Genomic DNA, 21698 nt, shown 5'->3' on the forward strand with positions numbered 1-21698 from the left:
TCTCTCTCTCTCTCGCTCTCTTCTGTCTTTTCTTTCTTCCTATCTACCTCTCTCTCTCTCTCTCTCTCCTGTCTTTTCTTTCTTCCTATCTACCTCTCTCTCTCTCTCTCTCTTCTGTCTTTTCTTTCTTCCTATCTACCTCTCTCTCTCTCCTGTCTTTTCTTTCTTCCTATCTACCTCTCTCTCTCTCTCCCCCTCTCTCTCTCTCTCTCTCTCTCTCTCTCTCTCTCTTCTGTCTTTTCTTTCTTCCTATCTATCTACCCCTCTCTCTCTCTCTCTCTCTCTCTCTCTCTCTCTCTCTCTCTCTTCTGTCTTTTCTTTCTTCCTATCTATCTACCTCTCTCTCCCTCTCTCTCTCTCTCTCTCTCTCTCTTCTGTATTTTCTTTCTTCCTATCTACCTCTCTCTCTCTCTCTCTCTCTCTCTCTCTCTCTCTCTCTCTCTTCTGTCTTTTCTTTCTTCCTATCTACCTCTCTCTCTCCCTCTCTCTCTCTCTCCTGTCTTTTATTTCTTCCTATCTATCTCTCTCTCTCTCTCTCTCACTCTCTCCCTCTCTCTCTCCTGTCTTTTCTTTCTTCCTATCTACCTCTCTCTCTCTCTTCGGTCTTTTCTTTCTTCCTATCTACCTCTCTCTCTCTCTCTCTCTCTCTCTCTCTCTCTCTCTCTCTCTCTCTCTTCTGTATTTTCTTTCTTCCTATCTACCTCTCTCTCTCTCTCTCTCTCTCTCTCTCTCTCTCTCTCTCTTCTGTCTTTTCTTTCTTCCTATCTACCTCTCTCTCTCCCTCTCTCTCTCTCTCCTGTCTTTTATTTCTTCCTATCTATCTCTCTCTCTCTCTCTCTCACTCTCTCCCTCTCTCTCTCTCCTGTCTTTTCTTTCTTCCTATCTACCTCTCTCTCTCTCTCTCTCTCTCTCTCTCTCTCTCTCTCTCTCTCTCTCTCTTCTGTCTTTTCTTTCTTCCTATCTACCTCTCTCTCTCCCTCTCTCTCTCTCTCCTGTCTTTTATTTCTTCCTATCTATCTCTCTCTCTCTCTCTCTCACTCTCTCCCTCTCTCTCTCTCCTGTCTTTTCTTTCTTCCTATCTACCTCTCTCTCTCCCTCTCTCTCTCTCTCCTGTCTTTTATTTCTTCCTATCTATCTCTCTCTCTCTCTCTCTCACTCTCTCCCTCTCTCTCTCTCCTGTCTTTTCTTTCTTCCTATCTACCTCTCTCTCTTCGGTCTTTTCTTTCTTCCTATCTACTCTCTCTCTCTCTCTCTCTCTCTCTCCTGTCTTTTCTTTCTTCCTATCTACCTCTCTCTCTCTCTCTCTCTCTCTCTCTCTCTCTCTCTCTCTCGCTCTCTTCTGTCTTTTCTTTCTTCCTATCTACCTCTCTCTCTCTCGCTCTCTCCTGTCTTTTCTTTCTTCCTATCTACCTCTCTCTCTCTCTCTCTCTCTTCTGTCTTTTCTTTCTTCCTATCTACCTCTCTCTCTCTCTCTCTCTCCTGTCTTTTCTTTCTTCCTATCTACCTCTCTCTCTCTCTCCCCCTCTCTCTCTCTCTCTCTCTCTCTCTCTTCTGTCTTTTCTTTCTTCCTATCTATCTACTCTCTCTCTCTCTCTCTCTCTCTCTCTCTCTCTCTCTCTCTTCTGTCTTTTCTTTCTTCCTATCTATCTACCTCTCTCTCCCTCTCTCTCTCTCTCTCTCTCTCTCTTCTGTATTTTCTTTCTTCCTATCTACTCTCTCTCTCTCTCTCTCTCTCTCTCTCTTCTGTCTTTTCTTTCTTCCTATCTACCTCTCTCTCTCCCTCTCTCTCTCTCTCCTGTCTTTTATTTCTTCCTATCTATCTCTCTCTCTCTCTCTCTCACTCTCTCCCTCTCTCTCTCCTGTCTTTTCTTTCTTCCTATCTACCTCTCTCTCTCTCTTCGGTCTTTTCTTTCTTCCTATCTACCTCTCTCTCTCTCTCTCTCTCTCTCTCTCTCTCTCTCTCTCTCTCTTCTGTATTTTCTTTCTTCCTATCTACCTCTCTCTCTCTCTCTCTCTCTCTCTCTCTCTCTTCTGTCTTTTCTTTCTTCCTATCTACCTCTCTCTCTCCCTCTCTCTCTCTCTCCGGTCTTTTATTTCTTCCTATCTATCTCTCTCTCTCTCTCTCTCTCACTCTCTCCCTCTCTCTCTCTCCTGTCTTTTCTTTCTTCCTATCTACCTCTCTCTCTCTCTTCGGTATTTTCTTTCTTCCTATCTACCTCTCTCTCTCACTCTCTCTCTCTCTCTCTCTCTCTCTCTCTCTCTCTCTCTCTTCTGTCTTTTCTTTCTTCCTATCTACCTCTCTCTCTGCTCTCTTTCTATAGCTTTTTTTCTCATTGTCCCCTACTCAGACACACACACATTGAGTAATTATATGAGTAAGTAGTATGGCCATACACAGACCATATAACATATTGATATGGTTTATGGTATGATATGGACCGTATTTTCAGTTTGCCCCTAATGTAGGCCTAGCATTACTTGGGAAGGTATTGTGTGCTCTCATTGTCAAGCTATTGAAATAGCCTCCCCATAGTCCCAGTGTGGATCTTGTTTGTGGTTTCTTGGATGACAGTGAAGGGAATACCTTGTCCAGTGGTGTTTAAGGTAAAGGGAGTGATGCCTTGTCTGCCCTGGGGCTGTTTGGTCCTTAGTTCTAGCCTTATACTCAGTGGACAGAGGAGGTTAACAGATCAGATAGTATTTCTAGCGAGCTACGTTGATTTGATCTGACTGGATAAGAGCCTAATTTAGACGTTTTCGTAGTCATTCCATGGCTTTCATTTGGACTAATGGTGGATCACATTGATATTGTCACTTTCGAAGCAGCCTTTTCTTTAATGTGGTGTGCCACAGGGCTCAAGTCTAGGACCACTGCTCTTTTCTATTTTCGTCTGTGATTTACATGTTGTAGGCCTATGCTAGACATAGAAATGCACGTTCTTTGTATGAACATGATATTTGTTCTTTCTCTTTGGAATCGTTTATGTTCTGCTTCTGTCAGAAGCCATTGCTATTATTGTCCAGGACATGTTTTACACATGACTGTGTTTTTCATGATATCAGGCATACTGTAGGCTACCTCCTCGAATCGCACACATTCAATCAGGTTTGGAGGGGGTACAGTATGCCCACACATGAGAAAGGGAGAGATAGAAAGAAAGAGACTTGGAGGAAGTTAGAGAGACAGACTTGGGGTCATGGAGGGATGAGCAGGCATATGCCAGTTGTTAAGAAAGTGAGAGAGATGAGGACCTACAGAGGAACGCTGGAGGGTTCAGAGAGCAAGAGAGAGAGGGAACTGGGGAGAGAGAGTGAAAGTGCTAGAGGACTGATATTTAATGTGATAAATTGGTTGTGACAGTGTGGCTCTAAACCCCCTCCAACCAGAAGAGGAGGGGGAGGAGGAGGAGGACCACCGAAATAGAAAGCAGTATGGGTAAAGAACATACAGTATATACATATATTATGTATGTATAGTATACAGTACATTCAGAAAGACATAGTGAGAGAGAGAGAGAAACAATGTGTGATTTTTTTCATTGTTTATCAAGAAAGCAGTATGAAAACATGGCTAATACAACAGTATATATGTATGTACAGTTGAAGTCAGAAGTTTACATACACTTAGGTTGGAGTCATTAAAACTAGTTTTCAACCACTCCACAAATTTCTTGTTAACAAACTATAGTTTTGGCAAGTTGTTTAGGACATCAACTTACTGCATGACACAATTAATTTTCCCAACAATTATTTACAGACTGAGTATTTCACTTATAATTCACTGTGTCACAATTCCAGTGGGTCAGAAGTTTACATACATTAAGTTGACTGTGCCTTTAAACAGCTTGGAAAATTCCAGAAAATTATGTCATGGCTTTAGAAGCTTCTCATAGGCTAATTGACATAATTTGAGTTGGAGGTATTCCTGTGGGTGTATTTTAAGGCCTACCTTCAAACTCAGTGCCTCAGAAAAAGACCTCGGGAAAAAATGTAGACCTCCACACATCTGGTTCATCCTTGGGAGCAATTTCCAAACGCCTGAAGGTACTACGTTCATATATACAAACGAGAGTACGCAAGTATAAACACCATGGGACCACGCAGCCGTCATAGTGCTCAGGAAGGAGATGCGTTCTGTCTCCTAGAGATGAACATACTTTGGTGTGAAAAGTGCAAATCAATCCCAGAACAACAGCAAAGGACCTTGTGAAGATGCTGGAGGAAACAGTATATATATCCACAGTAAAACGAGTCCTATATCGACATAACCTAAAAGGCCGCTCAGCAAGGAAGAAGCCACTGCTCCAAAATCACCATAAAAAAGCCAGACTACGGTTTGCAACTACACATGGGGACAAAGGTCATACTTTTTGGAGAAATGTACTCTGGTCTGATGAAACAAAATAGAACTGTTTGGCCAAAATGACCATCGTTATGTTTGGAGGAAAAAGGGGGAGGCTTGCAAGCCGAAAAACACCATCCTAACCGTGAAGCACGTGGGTTGGCAGCATCATGTTGTGGGGGTGCTTTGCTGCAGGAGGGACTGGTGCACTTCACAAAATAGATGGCATCATGAGGTAGGAAAATTATGTGGATATATTGAAGCAACGTCTCAAGACATCAGTCAGGAAGTAAAAGCTTGGTCGCAAATGGGTCTTCCAAATGGACAATGACCCAAGCATACTTCCAAAGTTGTGGCAAAATGGCTTAAGGACAACAAAGTCAATGTATTGGAGTGACCATCACAAAGCCCTGACTTCAATCCTATAGAAAATTTGTGGGCAGAACTGAAAAAGCGTGTGTGAGCAAGGAGGCCTACAAACCTGACTCAGTTACACCAGCTCTGTCAGGAGGAATGGGCCAAAATTCAGCCAACTTATTGTGGGAAGCTTGTGGAAGGCAACCCGTAACGTTTGACCCAAGTTAAATAATGCAAAGGCAATTCTGCCAAATACTAATTGAGTGTATTTAAGCTTCTGACGCACTGGGAATGTGATGAAAGAAATAAAAGCTGAAATAAATCATTCTCTTGTCACGCCCTGGCCATAGAGAGGCTTTTTATTCTCTATTTTGGTTAGGCCACGGTGTGACTAGGGTGGGCGTTCTATGTTCTTTTTTCTATGTTTTTGTATTTCTTTGTTTTTGGCCGGGTATGGTTCTCAATCAGGGACAGCTGTCTGTCGTTGTCTCTGATTGAGAACCATACTTAGGTAGCTCTTGCCCACATGGGTTTTGTGGGTAGGTATTTTCTTTTTAGGGTGTTTTGCACCTGACGGAGCTGTTTTGGTTGTTTCTTTTGTTCCTTGTTGTATTTAGTGTTCAGTTTATTAAGATAATGATGAACACTTACCACGCTGCATCTTGGTCCTCACCTTCTTCCACCAATGGTCGTTACATCTCTCTGCTATTATTCTGACATTTCACATTCTTAAAATAAAGTGGGGATCCTAAGTGACCTAAGACAGGGAATTTTTACTAGGATTAAATGTCAGGAATTGAGAAAAACTGAGTTTAAATGTATTTGGCTAAGGTGTATATAAACTTCCGACTTCAACTGTATATATGGACACTACTGTTCAAAAGTTTGGGGTCACTTAGAAATGTCCTTGTTTTTGAAAGAAATAAAAATTAAAATAACATCAAATTGATCAGAAATACAGTGTAGACATTGTTAATGTTGTAAATGACTATTGAAGCTGGAAACTGCCTACATAGGCGTACAGAGGACCATCATTCTGAGTAATGAAGGCTATTCCATGCGAAAAATTGCCATAAACTGAAGATCTCGTACGACGCTGTGTACTACTCCCTTCACAGAACAGTGCAAACTGGCTCTAACCAGAATAGAAAGAGGAGTGGGAGGCCCCGGTGCACAACTAAGCAAGAGGACAAGTACACTCCTCTTTCTATAAAAATTTGCCATTTCCTGCTACAATAGTCATTTTCAACATTAACAATGTGTACACTGTATTTCTGATCCATTTGAGATGTTATTTTACTGGACAAAAAAAAGTAGCTTTTCTTTCGAAAACAAGGACATTTCTAAGTGACCCCAAACTTTTGAACGGTAGTGTATTTACTCATTCCATCTTCTTCATTTTTACTATTTTCTATTGAAGTGAAGACATAAAAACTATGAAAGAACACATATGGAATCATGTAGTAACCAAAAAAGTGTTAAACAAATCAAAATATTTTATATTTGAGATTCTTCAAAGTAGCCACCCTTTGCCTTGATTACAGCTTTGCACACTCTTGGCATTCTCTCAACCAGCTTCATACAGGAATGCAAACTAGTCACCTTTTGGTGAAATTCGCCGTTTTGAATCCAAAGTAGGTGACCTACGTGATTTGTGTTGATCCGATGAGAAAAGTTGGAATCACTACTGGCTTTAAGCAAACGAGTGATGCGCGTTTGGAGCAATACTGGCTGTATCCAAGGCTCAGCCAATCATTCATGTAACAACAGAATGCAGCGCAGCATGCGACTGAAGAGAGAAGAGACAACCAACTTACTAGTTACAGCATCAGCGAGTGCTCTGGAAAGGCAGCTTGCCAGTTACAGCAGCGCGTCCACTGAACGATAACGAAACGGTAACGTTAGTTGAGAAGCCTGACCACGGAGACAAGGGGTGAGAAGGTGATGAAGCGTACTTCATGAGCTGTAACCAAAAAACTACTAGCATTTCGAAAGTTTGAGGTGAGGCAGAAAGTGTGGTGGAACAAGTATTGACATTGTTAAGTATCTTGCTAGCTGGATCGAATTCTCCGTAGCTAGTCAGAGAAATGTTGAGGAACATTAGCCAACTTATCTGATCAAATAATTGAGTTTATGGTGTGAAAATTAGCTTGCTAACTAAGTCAGACAGCTAACATTAGTAACGTAACCAATTCACTATAGTATTAACTGGTATACAACTCCTTACCGTTCCTCAAGTTATAATGCGTTAGTTGATTACTGTACCCTGGCAATCTGTGTGAAATGTTGACTAACTAACAAACTAACCTGTTAACAAACCTGTTAACTAATGTTTTCCCTCTACAGTATGTGGTTAATTTTCAGTATGAGAGAAGTAGGTGTAAATGAGGTGTTGTCCAAGTGTAGCTGGAGCTGGGCCTGGCTTAAACTGGATGCCTCTATAGAGGTGAAAGGAACACCACACACTTTCCCTCTTTCTCACTTTTGCTGGCACATTGTAGAACAGATGTCCACAGGCAGACAGTGTTCAATGTAATAATGTGCAGTGTAGCCCAAATATATTGTTTTTGTTGTGTTGAACTTGACAGTAACACATGTGGGTGAGTGAGTGAGGGGAGATTATATATTTTTAAACTCTGTGAACGTTATTTTTGCACACATGTAGCCTTGCGAACTTGATCAATGTCTGCTGTAGTGGCCACTATAATAGAGCAAAAATAGAATGTCTGTTTGATTCATTCTATTTCTACTTTAAGATGTGTTTTCCCCAAGTGCAATATTTAGATGTGTGTGGTCACAAGCGTTCTATTATAAAGGCTGTCATGGCTAACTGAAATATTAGTGGATTGTTTTTTCTCAAGACTCGAGTGTCATTTGCTGTAAAGTCTAGGCAACAAATAACATTGGATTGCTTTCTTTACATTTTGTAGCTGTGAGTTAGGTTCACATTAACCACTTTTTATTTTACACACAGAGACGGATCATGTAGATCATATTCTTAGTTGTTTAATTAGTTAAAACCTGCATTTCCCCCTAGCAGGGATGTTTTGTATGTTTCAGTGCAACAATAAAAAAAGTGTCACCTTTTTGGGCCCTCACCAGTTTGCATCCTTGTTCATGAGGTGTTCACCTGGAATGCATTTCAATTAACAGGTGTGCCTTGTTAAAAGTTCATTTGTGGAATTTATTTCCTTCTTAATGCGTTTGAGCCAATCAGTGTTGTGACAAGTTCAGGGTGGTATACAGAAGATAGCCTTATTTGGTAAAAGACCAAGTCCATATTATGGCATGAACAGCTCAAATAAGCAAAGAGAAACGACAGTATATCACTACTTTAAGACATGAAGGTCAGTCAATGCGGAACATTTCAAGAACTGAAGTGCTGTCGCAAAACCCATCAAGCGCTATGATGAAACTGTCTCTCATGAGGACCGCCACAGGAAAGGAAGACCCAGAGTTACCTCTGCTGCAGAGGATAAGTTCATTAGAGTTACCAGCCTCCGAAATTGCAGCCCAAATAAATGCTTCACAGAGTTCAAGTAACAGACACATCTCAACATCAACTGTTCAGAGGAGACTGTGTGAATCAGGCCTTCATGGTTGAATTGCTGCCAAAAAAACACTGCTAAAAGACACCAATAAGAAGAAGAGACTTGCTTGGGCCTAGGAACACACGCAATGGCCATTAAATCGGTGGAAATTTGTCCTTCGGTCTGATGAGTCCAAATTTGAGATTTGTGGTTCCAACTGCCGTGCCTTTGTGAGACGCAGAGTAGGTGAACGGATGATCTCTTCATGTGTCGTTCCCACCGTGAAGCATGGAGGAGGAGGTGTGATGATGTGGGGGTGCTTTGCTGGTGATACTGTCAGTGATTTATTTAGAATTCAAGGCACATTTAACCAGATTGGCTACCACAGCATTCTGCCTGCGATATGCCATCCCATCTGGTTTGCACTTAGTGGGACTATCATTTGTTTTTCAACATAACAATGACCCAACACACCTCCAGGCTGTGTATGGGCTATTTGACCAAGAACGAGATTGATGGAGTGTTGTTAGAAAAGCATTCCAGGTGAAGCTGGTTGAGAGAATGCCAAGAGTGTGCAAATCTGTCATCAAGGCAAAGGGTGGCTACTTTGAAGAATCTAAAATCTAAAATATATTTTGATTTGTTTAACACTTTTTTGGTAACTTCGTGATTTCATATGTGTTATTTCATGCATTCGTTAATAAAAACGATACACATTCAGAGAGAGCGAGACAGAGGGAGGGGAGAAACATCACAGATAAGTGAGACAGAAATGCAATTCGATTGCCATTCTTTCATTGTTTACCAGTCCAGTCAAAAAAACAGTACATTACACTGTACAAAAAAACAGTACATTACACTGTATGTATACGGTACATTCAGAGGGAGAAGGAGAGAGAGACAGACAACAGAAACACAACAACACAACCAAAAGACTGCTCAACATAAATCTGACTTGGATTGTCAGTCTCTCGTTGTTTAGCGGTCTTGATGAGCAGTTTAATTACAGCGTATGTCATTATGTACCATGGAACACAACTTTTTTTCAGATTGGACAAGCAGTCACAACACTTCATCAGATGAATACAGTACAGGTTTACATTGCAGAAAGAACTATGGTGGCTCTCAGTAGAGCTGTAACAGCCCTGTGGAGTAGAGACAATGACATGTACTGTAGTTAGATGTTAGAGAGAGGGAGAGAGGAAGCCTGGGAGATGACTCATACTGTAGGGAGGAATGGAGAGAGAGAAAGAGAAAGCAAGAGCAAGACAAAGATAGAAAGAGAGTTTTAAGACAGGGAAGCCATGAGGGACTGGGAGATGGGGTGAGACTCTATGGGTTAAATCGTAAGGGTTTAATCTACCTCTCTTCTCCTCCTGAATCAGCTCATGTCTCACTCCCTTGTTCCCCCTCTATCTCTCTCTCCATTGTTGAAATCTTTTTCTCACTATTTTCCTAATCTTTCTATGTCTCGATGTCTTAATGCTCCCTCGATCTCCAACTAGTTATCCTTGTCTTCAGTTGAAGGAGAACGAGAAACCATATCAAACACACCATCAGAAATTGTAGATCGTAGTAGCTGGAGAACAATTTAACTTTTAGGCCTAGCTACTAATTTTACCACAAAAACTCCAATGAGTGAAATGCACCTCTCTGTCTCTACATGGCCCCTTTAAACAGTTTATTCTCAGTTTGTGTATAATGACGCTGTAGGTATCTACTGTAACAACAATCTAAAAACAACACAGCTGTGGGCTTGTAACAAAATGTGATGTTATAGGTTTGTATTGATGCTTATGCACCCGTCTCTCTCTCCCCCCCATCTCTCTCCCTCTCGCTCCCCCTTTCCCTTCCTCCCTCCCTCCTTCTCCTACCCCAGTGTGGACAGCGCGTTTCTCCCAGGAGCCAGCGGACCAGTCGGTGGTGCTGGGCCAGAGGGTGATTCTGTCCTGTGTTGTGTTTAACTACTCGGGCATTGTGCAGTGGACCAAGGATGGACTGGCCCTGGGCATCGGAGAGGACCTCAGGGGTGAGACTACAACAACTCTAAGACCCCTCCTCCCCCCTGACAACACCCAACAACACCCAACACCCATTATTTCTAGTCGCCCTGCTTACAAGGCCTCTCTGTATATCGCCCTGTCTGTCATTCTATGCTGTTGTGGAGTTTACCTTTTCTCTACCACCTCTCCCCCTCGTTCTATCTCTACCCTCCCCCTCTTTCTCTCTCTTTCTCTTTGTCTCTCTCCCTCTTTGTCTCTCTCTTTCTTTCTCTATGCCAGGCTCTCTCTCTATCTGTCCATCAATTTCTCTATACCTATGCCTATCTCTATCACAAACACACATGTTCTATCTGTAAGAAATAAGGCTTGTTGAAAATACAAAAAAATGTAAACTCGTTGCTTTTCTCACATTCTTTCTCTTCCTGCTTCATTCCCTCTTTCTCCCTCTATTCATTCCCTCTTTCTCCCTCTATCTCCCCCTCTCTCTCTCTCTCTCTCTCTCTCTCTCTCTGCCTCTGTTCAACCCCTCACTGATTCTTCATTCTCTCTCCCCCTCTCCCCCCTCTGCCGCTCTTTTCCTCTCCTTCACACTCGCTCTTCTTCCCTCTCTTTGTCTCTGCTTTTCCTCAAACACTCTCTCATTTCTCTCTCCCTCCCTTCCTCTGCTGCTCCTCTTCATCTGTCCTCTCACCATTCCTTTCCCTCTCTATCTCTCTCCCTCTCTATCTCTCTCTCTCTCTCTCCCTCTTTCTCTTTCTCTCTCTCTCTCTCTCTCTCTCTCTCCCTCTTTCTCTTTCTCTCTCTCCCTCTCTCTCTCTCTCTCTCTCTCTCTCTCTCTCTCTCTCTCTCTCTCTCTCTCTCTCTCTCTCTCTCTCTCTCTCTCTCTCTCTCTCTCTCTCTCTTTGTCTCCCTCTCTTTCAATCATATTGATACTGTAATGGTTCAGTGCTTCAAGCCAAAGCTTTTAAATAGAAACATGTGAATGAACACTGGTTCCATCATACACATGCTCCCTCTCTCCCTCGCTCTCTCTCACCCTGCCTCTCTCCCTCGCTCCTTCGCTCTCTCTCACCCTGCCTCTCTCCCTCGCTCCTTCGCTCTCTCTCACCCTGCCTCTCTCCCTCTCTCCCTCTCTCCCTCTCTCTCACCCTGCCTCTCTCCCTCTCTCCCTCTCTCCCTCTCTCTCACCCTGCCTCTCTCCCTCGCTCCTTCGCTCTCTCTCTCCCTCGCTGCCTTGATCTCTTTCCCTCTCCCTTTCATAAGCTTTCGCTCTCTCGACATTTCACATGCAAATGCATGCATAGACAACATACAGACACACATGATATGTCAGGTACAAGGACACACAAGGTTATGGGAGGGTAAGCTCATTTGAAGCATATGGATATACATACAGTACATTCTACTGTGACAGAATGATTCCGATGGCATTTATTTGTGAAGAGAAAGGACATGAAATCTTCACCAGCATTTCTGTCCGTTTGGAGTCCTCCAAAACGTTGTTGTCATAATGCATGCATTCTTTTCTCTTGCTGGTGAAAGAGAGCATGGCTGCCACCTGCTGGTAAGAATGTATAGCACCACATGAGCTGCGTGAGCGCTAGAAGAGAGAGCGGGGGGGGGGGGGAGGGAGGGGAGAGAGAGAGAGCGCATACATACGAATATGTGCATGGTTGTGTTCTTTGTTTATCATTACCTTCAATACATTCCAAATGAGCCTGCCCTGCTCATTTATCGTTTAACCAGCCTCCACTGACTGTCCCTATGTCTGACTCTCTCTTCGTTCCCCCCAGCCTGGCCGAGGTACCGTGTGTTGCGGGTGCAGGAGCTGGGCCAGTATAACCTGGAGATCATCTCATCTGAACTGTCTGATGACTCCCTGTACGAGTGTCAGGCCCCAGACGCTGCGCTACGTTCTAGAAGAGCCAAACTCACCGTCCTCAGTAAGATACAGCAACTGCGTGTGTGTGTGTGTGTGTGTGCGTGTGTGTGTGTGTGTGCGTGTGTGTGTGTTTGTGTGTTTGTGTGGTTGTGTGTGTGTTTGTGTGGTTGTGTGTGTGCTTGTGTGGTTGTGTGTGTGTATGCGTGTGTATTTCAGTACATACATGTGTTTAACCCCCCTGTCCTATCTCCAGTCCCCCCAGATGACCCAGTGATAGACGGGGCCCCTGAGGTGCTGCTGAATGCAGGGGACCACTATAACCTGAGCTGTGTGTCCCGCGGGGCCAAGCCCCCTGCCATGATAGAGTGGCAGAAAGATGGGATCCCTGTAGATGGAGCAGTCAGCACAACCGTGAGTCAATGAAACAAGCGTGTACACATACATACACATAGTATTATAACACCCACATGCACATGCACACACACACATACACACACACGTACATATCACATGCACGCACGCACACACACACACACACACACACTCAAATCCATACACACAGTGACTGACTTTGTTACTCCTACCTTTTCTCATCGTTGTATTGGCTGTCGTCTCTTGAGTCCATCGTTACCCCTCTCTTGACCATTTCTGTCCCTCCCATCCTCGTTCCTTCTTTCCCTCCCTCCATCTCTCTCCATCAGGAGGTGCTCCCGGACAGGAAGAGGGTGACGACCCACAGCTTCCTGCCCATCCACCCAGTGGACACAGACACAGGGAGGAACTACAGCTGTGTGGCCAGTAACCTGGCTATCCCCGCCGGGAAACGCACCACCGTCACCCTCAACGTACACCGTAAGTCACCCTCAACGTACACCGTAATTCACCCTCAACGTACACCGTAAGTCACCCTCAACGTACACCGTAAGTCACCCTCAACGTACACCGTAAGTCACCCTCAACGTACACCGTAAGTCACCCTCAACGTACACCGTAAGTCACCCTCAAAGGAATTCGTTGAAGACTTGTTCATAACCTTCCCCTTAGCTTGACATAGTTCTTATGACAGACTGTTATGACTGAATATCTGATGTTATTCACAGACAACAGCTCCTAATGAAAACCAGTACATCACTTAGATCACTGCCCAGGACCCTTGAGGGGGTTCTTGAGGGGGTCCTCTCTTTTTCCTCTCTGCCCCCCTCCTCTCTCCTTCTCTCTGTTATTTGCTTATGTTGTCGGTGTGCCTCATTATCCCCGTGTGTCCTCTCTTTCCAGACCCCCCTACGGTGACACTGTCCATCGAGCCTCGCTCCGTCTTAGAGGGGGACAGAGTTACCTTCACCTGCGCCGCCTCCGCCAACCCTCCTATCATGGGATACATGTATGTCCTCTAGCTACCTACAGTATCTGTTCACCTTTCTGTCTGTCTCCAGTATATGTCCACCTGCCTCTCTCTCTAGCTGTGCATTAGTCTGGCTGGATAGTTGTGTTTATCTACAGTACCAGTCCAAAGCTTTAACACACCTACTCATTCAAGATGTTTTATTCATTTTTACTATAAGCATTCCTCATGAAGCTGGTTGAGAGAATGCCAAGAGTGTGCAAAGTTGTCATCAAGGCAAAGGGTGGCTACTTCGAAGAATCTCAAATATAAAATATATTTTGATTTCTTTAAACACTTTTTTGGTTACTACATGATTTCCGTATGTGTTATTTCATAGTTTTGATGTCTTCACTATTATTCTACAATGTAGAAAATAGTAAAATATAAAGAAAAACCCTTGAATGAGTAGGTGTGTCCAAACTTTTGACTGGTACTGTGTTTGGGTAGTTACATGTGTAGTCGTGGTGACCAAGTGTTTGGCCAATGTGGGAACCAAACCTGGCAGTACATGTTTATTCATACAATATGTGTGTTCTTTCTCAGGTGGGCTAAAGGTGGAGTGATCCTGCAGGGGGCCAGAGAGAGTGTGTTCACCACCAAAGCTGACCATTCCTTCTTCACTGAGCCAGTGTCCTGCTCAGTGTTCAACGCCGTGGGCAAAACCAACGTCAGCATCCTGGTCGATGTACACTGTGAGTCTAACTAGACCTCCATGGCTGGCAAATAGCATCTGTCTGTCTCTCTGTCGGTCTCTTTCTGTCTCTCTCTCTGTCTGTGTGTCTGTCTATCTCTCTGTCTCTCTGTCTGTCTCTCTGTCTGTCTGTCTGTCTGTCTCTCTCTCTGTCTGTCTGTCTGTCTGTCTGTCTGTCTGTCTGTCTTTCATTTCTCTTTACGTGGTCATTTTTGTACTGTATTTGACTTTGTTATCAGTAGCTGACCTGGTTAAATAAAAGTCCCCCCTCTCTCTCTCTCTCTCTCTCTCCCTCCCCCCCTCTCCCCAGTTGGTCCTATTCTGGTAGTGGAGCCCAGGCCAGTGACAGTGGACATAGACTCTGATGTCACTCTGAACTGCAAATGGGCCGGCAACCCTCCTCTAACACTTACCTGGACCAAGAAGGGCTCCAATATGGTGAGGACCAGTTCTCTCTTCCTTCTGTCGCTCTCTTTATCTTTATAGACTCCCTTTCTTTTATATCCTTCTGTCTCTCTCAGTCTCTCTATTCTCTTTCGCCCCCCCTGCTCTGTCCGTCTCTTTCTCCTGGCTTTTTCCTGATGCTCCCTCGCTCCTCTCTTCCATTTGTCTTTCCCACTACTTCACCTCTATTTTATTCTCTTTTGCATTCCTTCTCTGTCCATCTCTCTTTTTCTCTCTCGTTGTGTAGGTCCTCAATAACAACAACCATCCCGTCCCGCCTTTCTTGTCTATCCTTTGTCTGTCTCCTTTCTTCTTATCTCTCATGTCTTTCTTTCTCAAGTCTTTCTCTTTTAATATCTAAAAAAGTAGAACGGCATCTGGCCACATCATCGCACTCCCCCTTTCTTCTGTCCACATCGTTCTCTCTGTTTGTTCCTGACTCTGTTTGTTCCTCTCTCTGTTTGTTCCTCTCTCTCTGTTTGTTCCTCTCTCTCTGTTAGTTCTTCTCTCTCTGTTTGTTCCTCTCTTTCTGTTTGTTCCTCTCTCTCTGTTTGTTCCTCTCTCTCTGTTTGTTCCTCTCTCTCTGTTTGTTCCTGACTCTGTTTGTTCCTCTCTCTGTTTGTTCCTCTCTCTCTGTTTGTTCCTCTCTCTCTGTTAGTTCTTCTCTCTCTGTTTGTTCCTCTCTCTCTGTTTGTTCCTCTCTCTCTGTTTGTTCCTCTCTCTCTGTTTGTTCCTCTCTCTCTGTGTGTTCCTCTCTCTGTTTGTTCCTCTCTCTCTGTTTGTTCCTCTCTCTGTTTGTTCCTCTCTCTCTGTTTGTTCCTCTCTCTCTGTTTGTTCCTCACTCTGTTTGTTCCTCTCTCTCTGTTTGTTCCTCTCTCTCTGTTTGTTCCTCTCGCTCTGTTTGTTCCTCTCGCTCTGTTTGTTCCTCTCTCTCTGTTTGTTCCTCTCTCTCTGTTTGTTCCTCTCTCTCTGTTTGTTCCTCACCCTGTTTGTTCCTCTCTCACTGTTTGTTCCTCTCTCTCTGTTTGTTCCTCTCTCTCTGTTTGTTCCTCTCACTCTGTTTGTTCCTCTCTCTCTGTTTGTTCCTCTCTCTCTGTTTGTTCCTCTCTCTCTGTTTGTTCCTGACTCTCTGTTTGTTCCTCTCTCTCTGTGTGTTACTCTCTCTATGTTTGTTCCTCTCTCTATGTTTGTTCCTCTCTCTCTGTTTGTTCCTCTCTCTCTCTGTTTGTTCTTGACTCTATGTTTGTTCCTCTCTCTCTGTTTGTTCCTCTCTCTCTGTTTGTTCCTCTCTCTCTGTTTGTTCCTGACTCTGTTTATTCTTGACTCTATGTTTGTTCCTCTCTCTCTGTTTGTTCCTCTCTCTCTGTTTGTTCCTCTCTCTCTCTGTTTGTTCCTGACTCTGTTTGTTCCTCTCTCTCTGTTTGTTCCTCTTTCTCTGTTTGTTCCTCTCTCTCTGTTTGTTCCTGACTCTCTGTTTGTTCCTCTCTCTCTGTTTGTTCCTGACTCTCTGTTTGTTCCTCTCTCTCTCCATCCCGTGTGTAGGTGCTTAGTAATAACAACCAGCTGTTCCTGAAGTCAGTGAGCCAGGCGGACGCTGGGCAGTACGTGTGTAAGGCCATCGTCCCCAGGATCGGAGTGGGAGAGACAGAGGTCACGCTCACTGTCAACGGTAATGAACACCACACATCACACAAGAATAGATGAGCTTGAGTTTATGGTTCAAATGAGTGTGATGATTGGATGTAGGCTTTAATACTGCTATGAAGACCGGAGGGTGCAACTTTTATTTCAAACTATTCCTTGGTGTAGTATTTATTCTCGTTTATACATGGAGCGGAATGTACCACCCCTCACTCATTCTCACGCTCACTCTGTTTATCTCTTCCTATCCAGGTCCCCCCATCATCTCCAGTGAGCCCGTCCAGTATGCGGTGAGGGGGGAGAGAGGAGAGGTCAAATGCTACATTGCCAGCACACCTCCACCGGACAAGATTGTAAGTTGACAGTCGATACTGTACAAACTCTACTGCAAGCTTTTACATGACCACCTATACGTTATCGCCATGAGATTACCACCTATACATTATCGTCGTGGGATTGCCACCTGTACATTATCGTCATGAGATTACCACCTATACGTTATCGCCATGAGATTACTGCCTATGCATTATCGCCATGAGATTACCGCCTATACGTTATCGTCATGAGATTACCACCTATACATTATCGTCGTGGGATTGCCACCTGTACATTTTCGTTGTGGGATTACTTTATCGTCATGAGACTGACATGGTCGACACTCTAGCAGCGGTTCCCAATCTCTTTCTGTTTTATGGCAGCCGCCAAAATCTTTACGAATTGTCCTGAGACCCACCAAGGAAACAAGATTTCTAGTCGAGGGACACTTCTAGTGCAGCCGGTCAGTGTCTGAAACCAGCTGATATCTCCTCTCCTCCACTCGTCTCTCTGGTCCGGATGCTCTCAGGCAGTGGCTGCATCTGAAATGGCACCCTTCTCCCTACATAGTGCACCCTATGTGCCCTGGTCAAAAGTAGTGCACTGTACAGGGAATAAGGTTCTATTTGTGACACAGTATGTGTGTAGTTGGTCTCTCCTCTCCTCTCTAAGCCTTGTGAGTTTGATTCTCTCTGATGCAGCAGCTTACTGTGCGTCCTTAATGCAGGGACAGAAAAGCGGTTATAAAATATGAAGGACTGGAACAGTTGTCCCGGTAAATGCCTCCACCAGAGTTTCCTGTTTTTCAGAATAAATGGTAGATTACAGGAACATGTGGCCTCATGCATTTTTAAATACTCTTTCATACTTCAGTGTGAATAATAGTTTTTAGCGGGTTAGAAGTTGCTGAAGTGTGTAAGATTCTCACCAGCTCTAAAACCACTACGTGTTACTCTATAGTCCAAGGATAAAGAGATAGAGATGCTTGGAACAGTTGCTGTTGGTAGTGTGTGAATCTCATTCTGTGTGCGTCTGTCTGTCTGTCTGTCTGTCTGTCTGTCTGTCTGTCTGTCTGCCTGCCTGCCTGCCTGTCTGTGTTTCAGGTGTGGGCGTGGAAAGAGAACGTGTGGGAGAAGGAGAAGGGGACTCTGTTGGAGAGGTACACGGTGGAGCAGAGTAAACCTCTGTCTGAGGGAGGGGCTGTCCTCTCCACCCTCACCATCAACAACGTCATGGAGGCTGACTTCCTGTCCACCTACAACTGTACTGCCTGGAACGCCTTCGGACCCGGGACCATGATCATCACCCTGGAGGAGACTGGTATGACCAGAGACAAACAGCCACAACAGCAACAACAATAACCACCATTATATTCACCACAATTATATTCACCACCATTATATTCACCACCATTATATTCACCACCATTATATACATCACCATTATATTCACCACCATTATATACATCACCATTATATTCATTCTCCTAACTTGATACAACAAAAACAATAACCACCATATATACTCATGCCTGCTCTTTTACAATGTTTTAGCTGAATCTGCATGTTGTAGTGTGTTGAATACTGTTTCTCTCTCTCCTTCTCTCTCTCCCTTCCTCTATCTCGCTCCCTCCTTCTCTCTCTCCGTTCCTCTATCTCTCCTCCCCCCATTCTCTCTGTCTCTTTCCCTCCCCCTTTCCTTGCTCCCTCCTCTCTACCCCCCCTCTCGATCTCCCCATTCTTCTCTCCCTTCATTCCTCTCTCCTCTCTTCCCTCTCTCAGAGGAGGTCCCAGTGGGTATAATAGCAGGAGGGACTGTTGGCTGCACCATCCTGCTGTTCCTGTGTTTACTAGTCCTGGTGCTCATCTTCTACCGGCAGCACAAAGGCAGTGAGTGACACACAGTCAAACCATCTATAAAGTATCAAACACACACCAATACATGTTTCAGATGCCCATGCCCTAAAAACACCATACACCTGTCTTGAGATATCTACCCTGTACCCCCACACATTATCTCAGTACCGGTACCCCCTGTATAGAGCCGTGTTATTTAGATCTGTCACTTTCTCTTCCTTTTCTCTTTTTCTTCTGCTTTGGTCCCCCTCTTATGTTGGATTCCTCCCCACCTTTGTTGTTTTTTCGTTGTTTGATGGTTACCCTCGTTATTGTTATTTTATTGTGTTACTATTTTTATTGATTTTTTACTTTAGTATATTTAGTTAATATTTTCTGAACTGCATTGTTGGTTAAGGCCTTGTAAGTAAGCATTTCACAGTAAGATCTACACCTGTTGTATTAGGCGTATGTGTCAAATACAATTTGATTACATTTTTGATTTGATATCAATATATGAACCCATTATTTGCATAACCTACATGCACGTATACATACGGTATACATATTGTATCTATCTAAATCAATATACCCTGACATATCCAGCAGTATTCAACTGTGTGCTGTGCTGTTGTGCCGTGCTTCCAGGTCGTCGCGGGGTCACGCTGGGTAAGCCAGACATCAAGGTAGAGACAATAAACAAGGAGACCCACAGTCTGGAGGAGGACTCCGGCAGTGTTTCCACGGCATCACGCATGGTCAAGGCCATGTACTCGGTGAGTTGCCATGACAACGGGACAGCAGGTTGCCTTGAACTTTCCTACCTTTGGTTTATGTTACCCAAGTTTCCCCTCAGGGGATCAATAAAGTTTATTCAATCATTCCAACGATGCCTGAACTCGGAAGCTCTCACGTTACACAACCAACCTCTTAGGAGAAATGCACAAATTATTTTGACCTCTCAATTGTATCAACTTTTGCTGTTCTATCTTTTCAATCACAATACTCACATTTTTAACACTTATGATGACCCTTTTTCAACTTTAATTTAGATCTGTCACTTTCTCTTCCTTTTCTCTTTTTCTTCTGCTTTGGTCCCCCTCTTATGTTGGATTCCTCCCCACCTTTGTTGTTTTTTCGTTGTTTGATGGTTTAGTTTCTGCCCTCTTCTGTGTCCTTCTCTCCCTCCTCTCAGCCCTTTAAAGACGATATAGAACTGAAACAGGACCTACGCAGCGACACTCTAGACACACGCCAGGAGTACGACCTTAAGGTGATCTCATCACACACAAACACACACGCGCCCACGTACGCACCCACGCACACATTCACACGGACACCCACACACACCTTAGCTACAATATGTCTTCTTCTCTTTCTCCAGGATCCCACCAACGGCTACTACAACGTGCGAGCCTCCACCCACGACGAGGGCCGTCCCGCCTCCCGCTCCATGCACTACTCCGACTACCGGCCCTCCAACACCCCAGGGGGCGCTGCCTCCATAAGCAGCAGTGTTGGAGGATCAGGGGCCACGGCCAGCGGAGGAGGCCCTCCAGGCCCAGGGCCCCTCAACACCCCTGGCCGCCCCAGCTGCTACGACCCCCGTCCCCCCTCCAGACTGTCCCATAACAGCTATGCTCAGTTTAACACATTCACCCGGGCTGGGCAGAGCCAGCCGCCCCCTCCCAACCCCCCGCCGCAGACCAGCGACTTCCCTGGGGACTGCAGCCTGTTGGACTCCTCTCAACTGGCATACGACAACTACGGCTATCCCTCTCACCCCTATACCCCCTACCGCATGGGATTCGCCCCGCCCACTCTGGCTCCCTTGGAAGTCGGTCCGTCCTATGAGATGTACGGGGTGGGGCCGGGGGTGGGCCCTGTGCCAGGGGTGGGGCCTGGTGTGGGGGTGGGGCCTGGGGCAGCTCCGTCAGGGTCAGAGACTGGACTGGGGAAGTATGGAAGCTCGACCCGCTTCTCCTATACCTCGCAGCATTCTGACTACGGCCACAGAGGGCACACACAGAGGATGCAGACACATGTGTGAGATACAGTTCATTCTCACGTAGAGGGTGAGGGTGCATTCTCATACACACTGTCACTCAGACGCACACACACATTCACATTCTCAAACATACACACACAAACACACTTGAGCGTACACAGACACACACACACTGAGACACACATGCAGACAGACACACACACACACACACACACACACACACACACAGGAGTTAGGATTTGCCCACGAGACAGGGAGGGTATGAGAAAGAGAGATAGTCCAGATCAGTGGAAAATAGAGAGTATCCCAATGAGACAGAGGGGAATTCCTTGTAATCAGAATTCCAACACTCCCAGTGTTCAATTCTTCGCTCTGAAAGAGCAGAAAGCAAAGTCACAATCAAGACCAGAGAAAATAGGACTAGAGAGAACAAGAGATCTTTAGATCTTAATTGTCCAAATGAATAGCAGAAGTGCTATGAATTTAGACTGTAATGAGTGACGAGAGGGGGGGGGGGGGGGGGTGTTACAGGCAATTTATTCCATATACGATTGCCAAATATTAAAGTAAGGCATATCATGGAGAAATTGACCATCAAATATGGTACCTTCGCTCGTTCGTTGGGCGGGAGAAACCTCAACCAATGAGGAGTAATGACTGTCTGCCATTTTGTTTTAGCTGGTTGTTGTTTTATACAGTGATCTTAGAGCACATATATATCCCAGAATGCTTTACTTCATTGGCGCCATTGGTGCTGGTTAGTGGGGCCATGGTACGTTTTGCACTGCATTACAAACAGTATTCATTGCTTAGACATCCGTTATCTATATCTATAGCTGTATTATATATGTCTGTTTTTATTTGCACACCAACAAACTAGAGCTTTGTATTCTATTTTTTAACATTTTACTGAATTATTTTTGTCATATTTCTGTGAAGGAGGTGTCTGTGGACCAAAATGTTCTAACTTGAGAGGGTTTAGTATTTGTTTGGGTGATATTCACCCCAACAAACAAAGAGAAACATGAAGAAGTATTTGTGGACCTGTTTCTGTCAGCCATGATGACTGGCAGAATTCAGGAAGGGGGAGTATATACAGGAACCTTTTTACCAAGTGTCCATGTTGCTCTTTATTTTTATGTAAATCTTGGGTTACAAGCATTTATGCAGTAGATAGCATGCAGGAGGTCCTTATATTGGCAGGTGTTGTGTGTTGCTAGGCCTACCAAGGGTTTAGGTATTGAGGCAGTTCCGGGCATATGGAAC

General features: G+C 44.5%; 1 protein-coding gene across 2 annotated transcripts in view; it reads left to right on the top strand.

Annotated features, from left to right (window-relative positions):
* The window catches only part of LOC139416068 (kin of IRRE-like protein 1), a 35391-nt gene extending 14449 nt beyond the window's left edge, over positions 1-20942 (top strand). Inside the window, exons 2-15 of one of the 2 annotated variants that reach the window (XM_071164319.1) lie at positions 10109-10258; positions 12026-12175; positions 12368-12525; positions 12816-12966; positions 13390-13495; positions 14042-14190; positions 14500-14627; positions 16176-16302; positions 16527-16627; positions 17693-17909; positions 18371-18478; positions 19073-19200; positions 19581-19697; positions 19809-20942. In XM_071164319.1, coding sequence (XP_071020420.1) covers positions 10109-10258; positions 12026-12175; positions 12368-12525; positions 12816-12966; positions 13390-13495; positions 14042-14190; positions 14500-14627; positions 16176-16302; positions 16527-16627; positions 17693-17909; positions 18371-18478; positions 19073-19200; positions 19581-19697; positions 19809-20474 — 2456 coding nt within the window. In that variant the 3' untranslated portion in view covers positions 20475-20942. The remainder of the gene's footprint in view (positions 1-10108; positions 10259-12025; positions 12176-12367; positions 12526-12815; positions 12967-13389; positions 13496-14041; positions 14191-14499; positions 14628-16175; positions 16303-16526; positions 16628-17692; positions 17910-18370; positions 18479-19072; positions 19201-19580; positions 19698-19808) is intronic. The other variant, XM_071164320.1, reaches the window with a different exon arrangement.
* The last annotated feature ends 756 nt before the right edge of the window (positions 20943-21698 follow it).

Source organism: Oncorhynchus clarkii, chromosome 9 (genome assembly GCF_045791955.1).
Source record: "Oncorhynchus clarkii lewisi isolate Uvic-CL-2024 chromosome 9, UVic_Ocla_1.0, whole genome shotgun sequence".
In the NCBI taxonomy this organism is placed as follows: domain Eukaryota; kingdom Metazoa; phylum Chordata; class Actinopteri; order Salmoniformes; family Salmonidae; genus Oncorhynchus; species Oncorhynchus clarkii.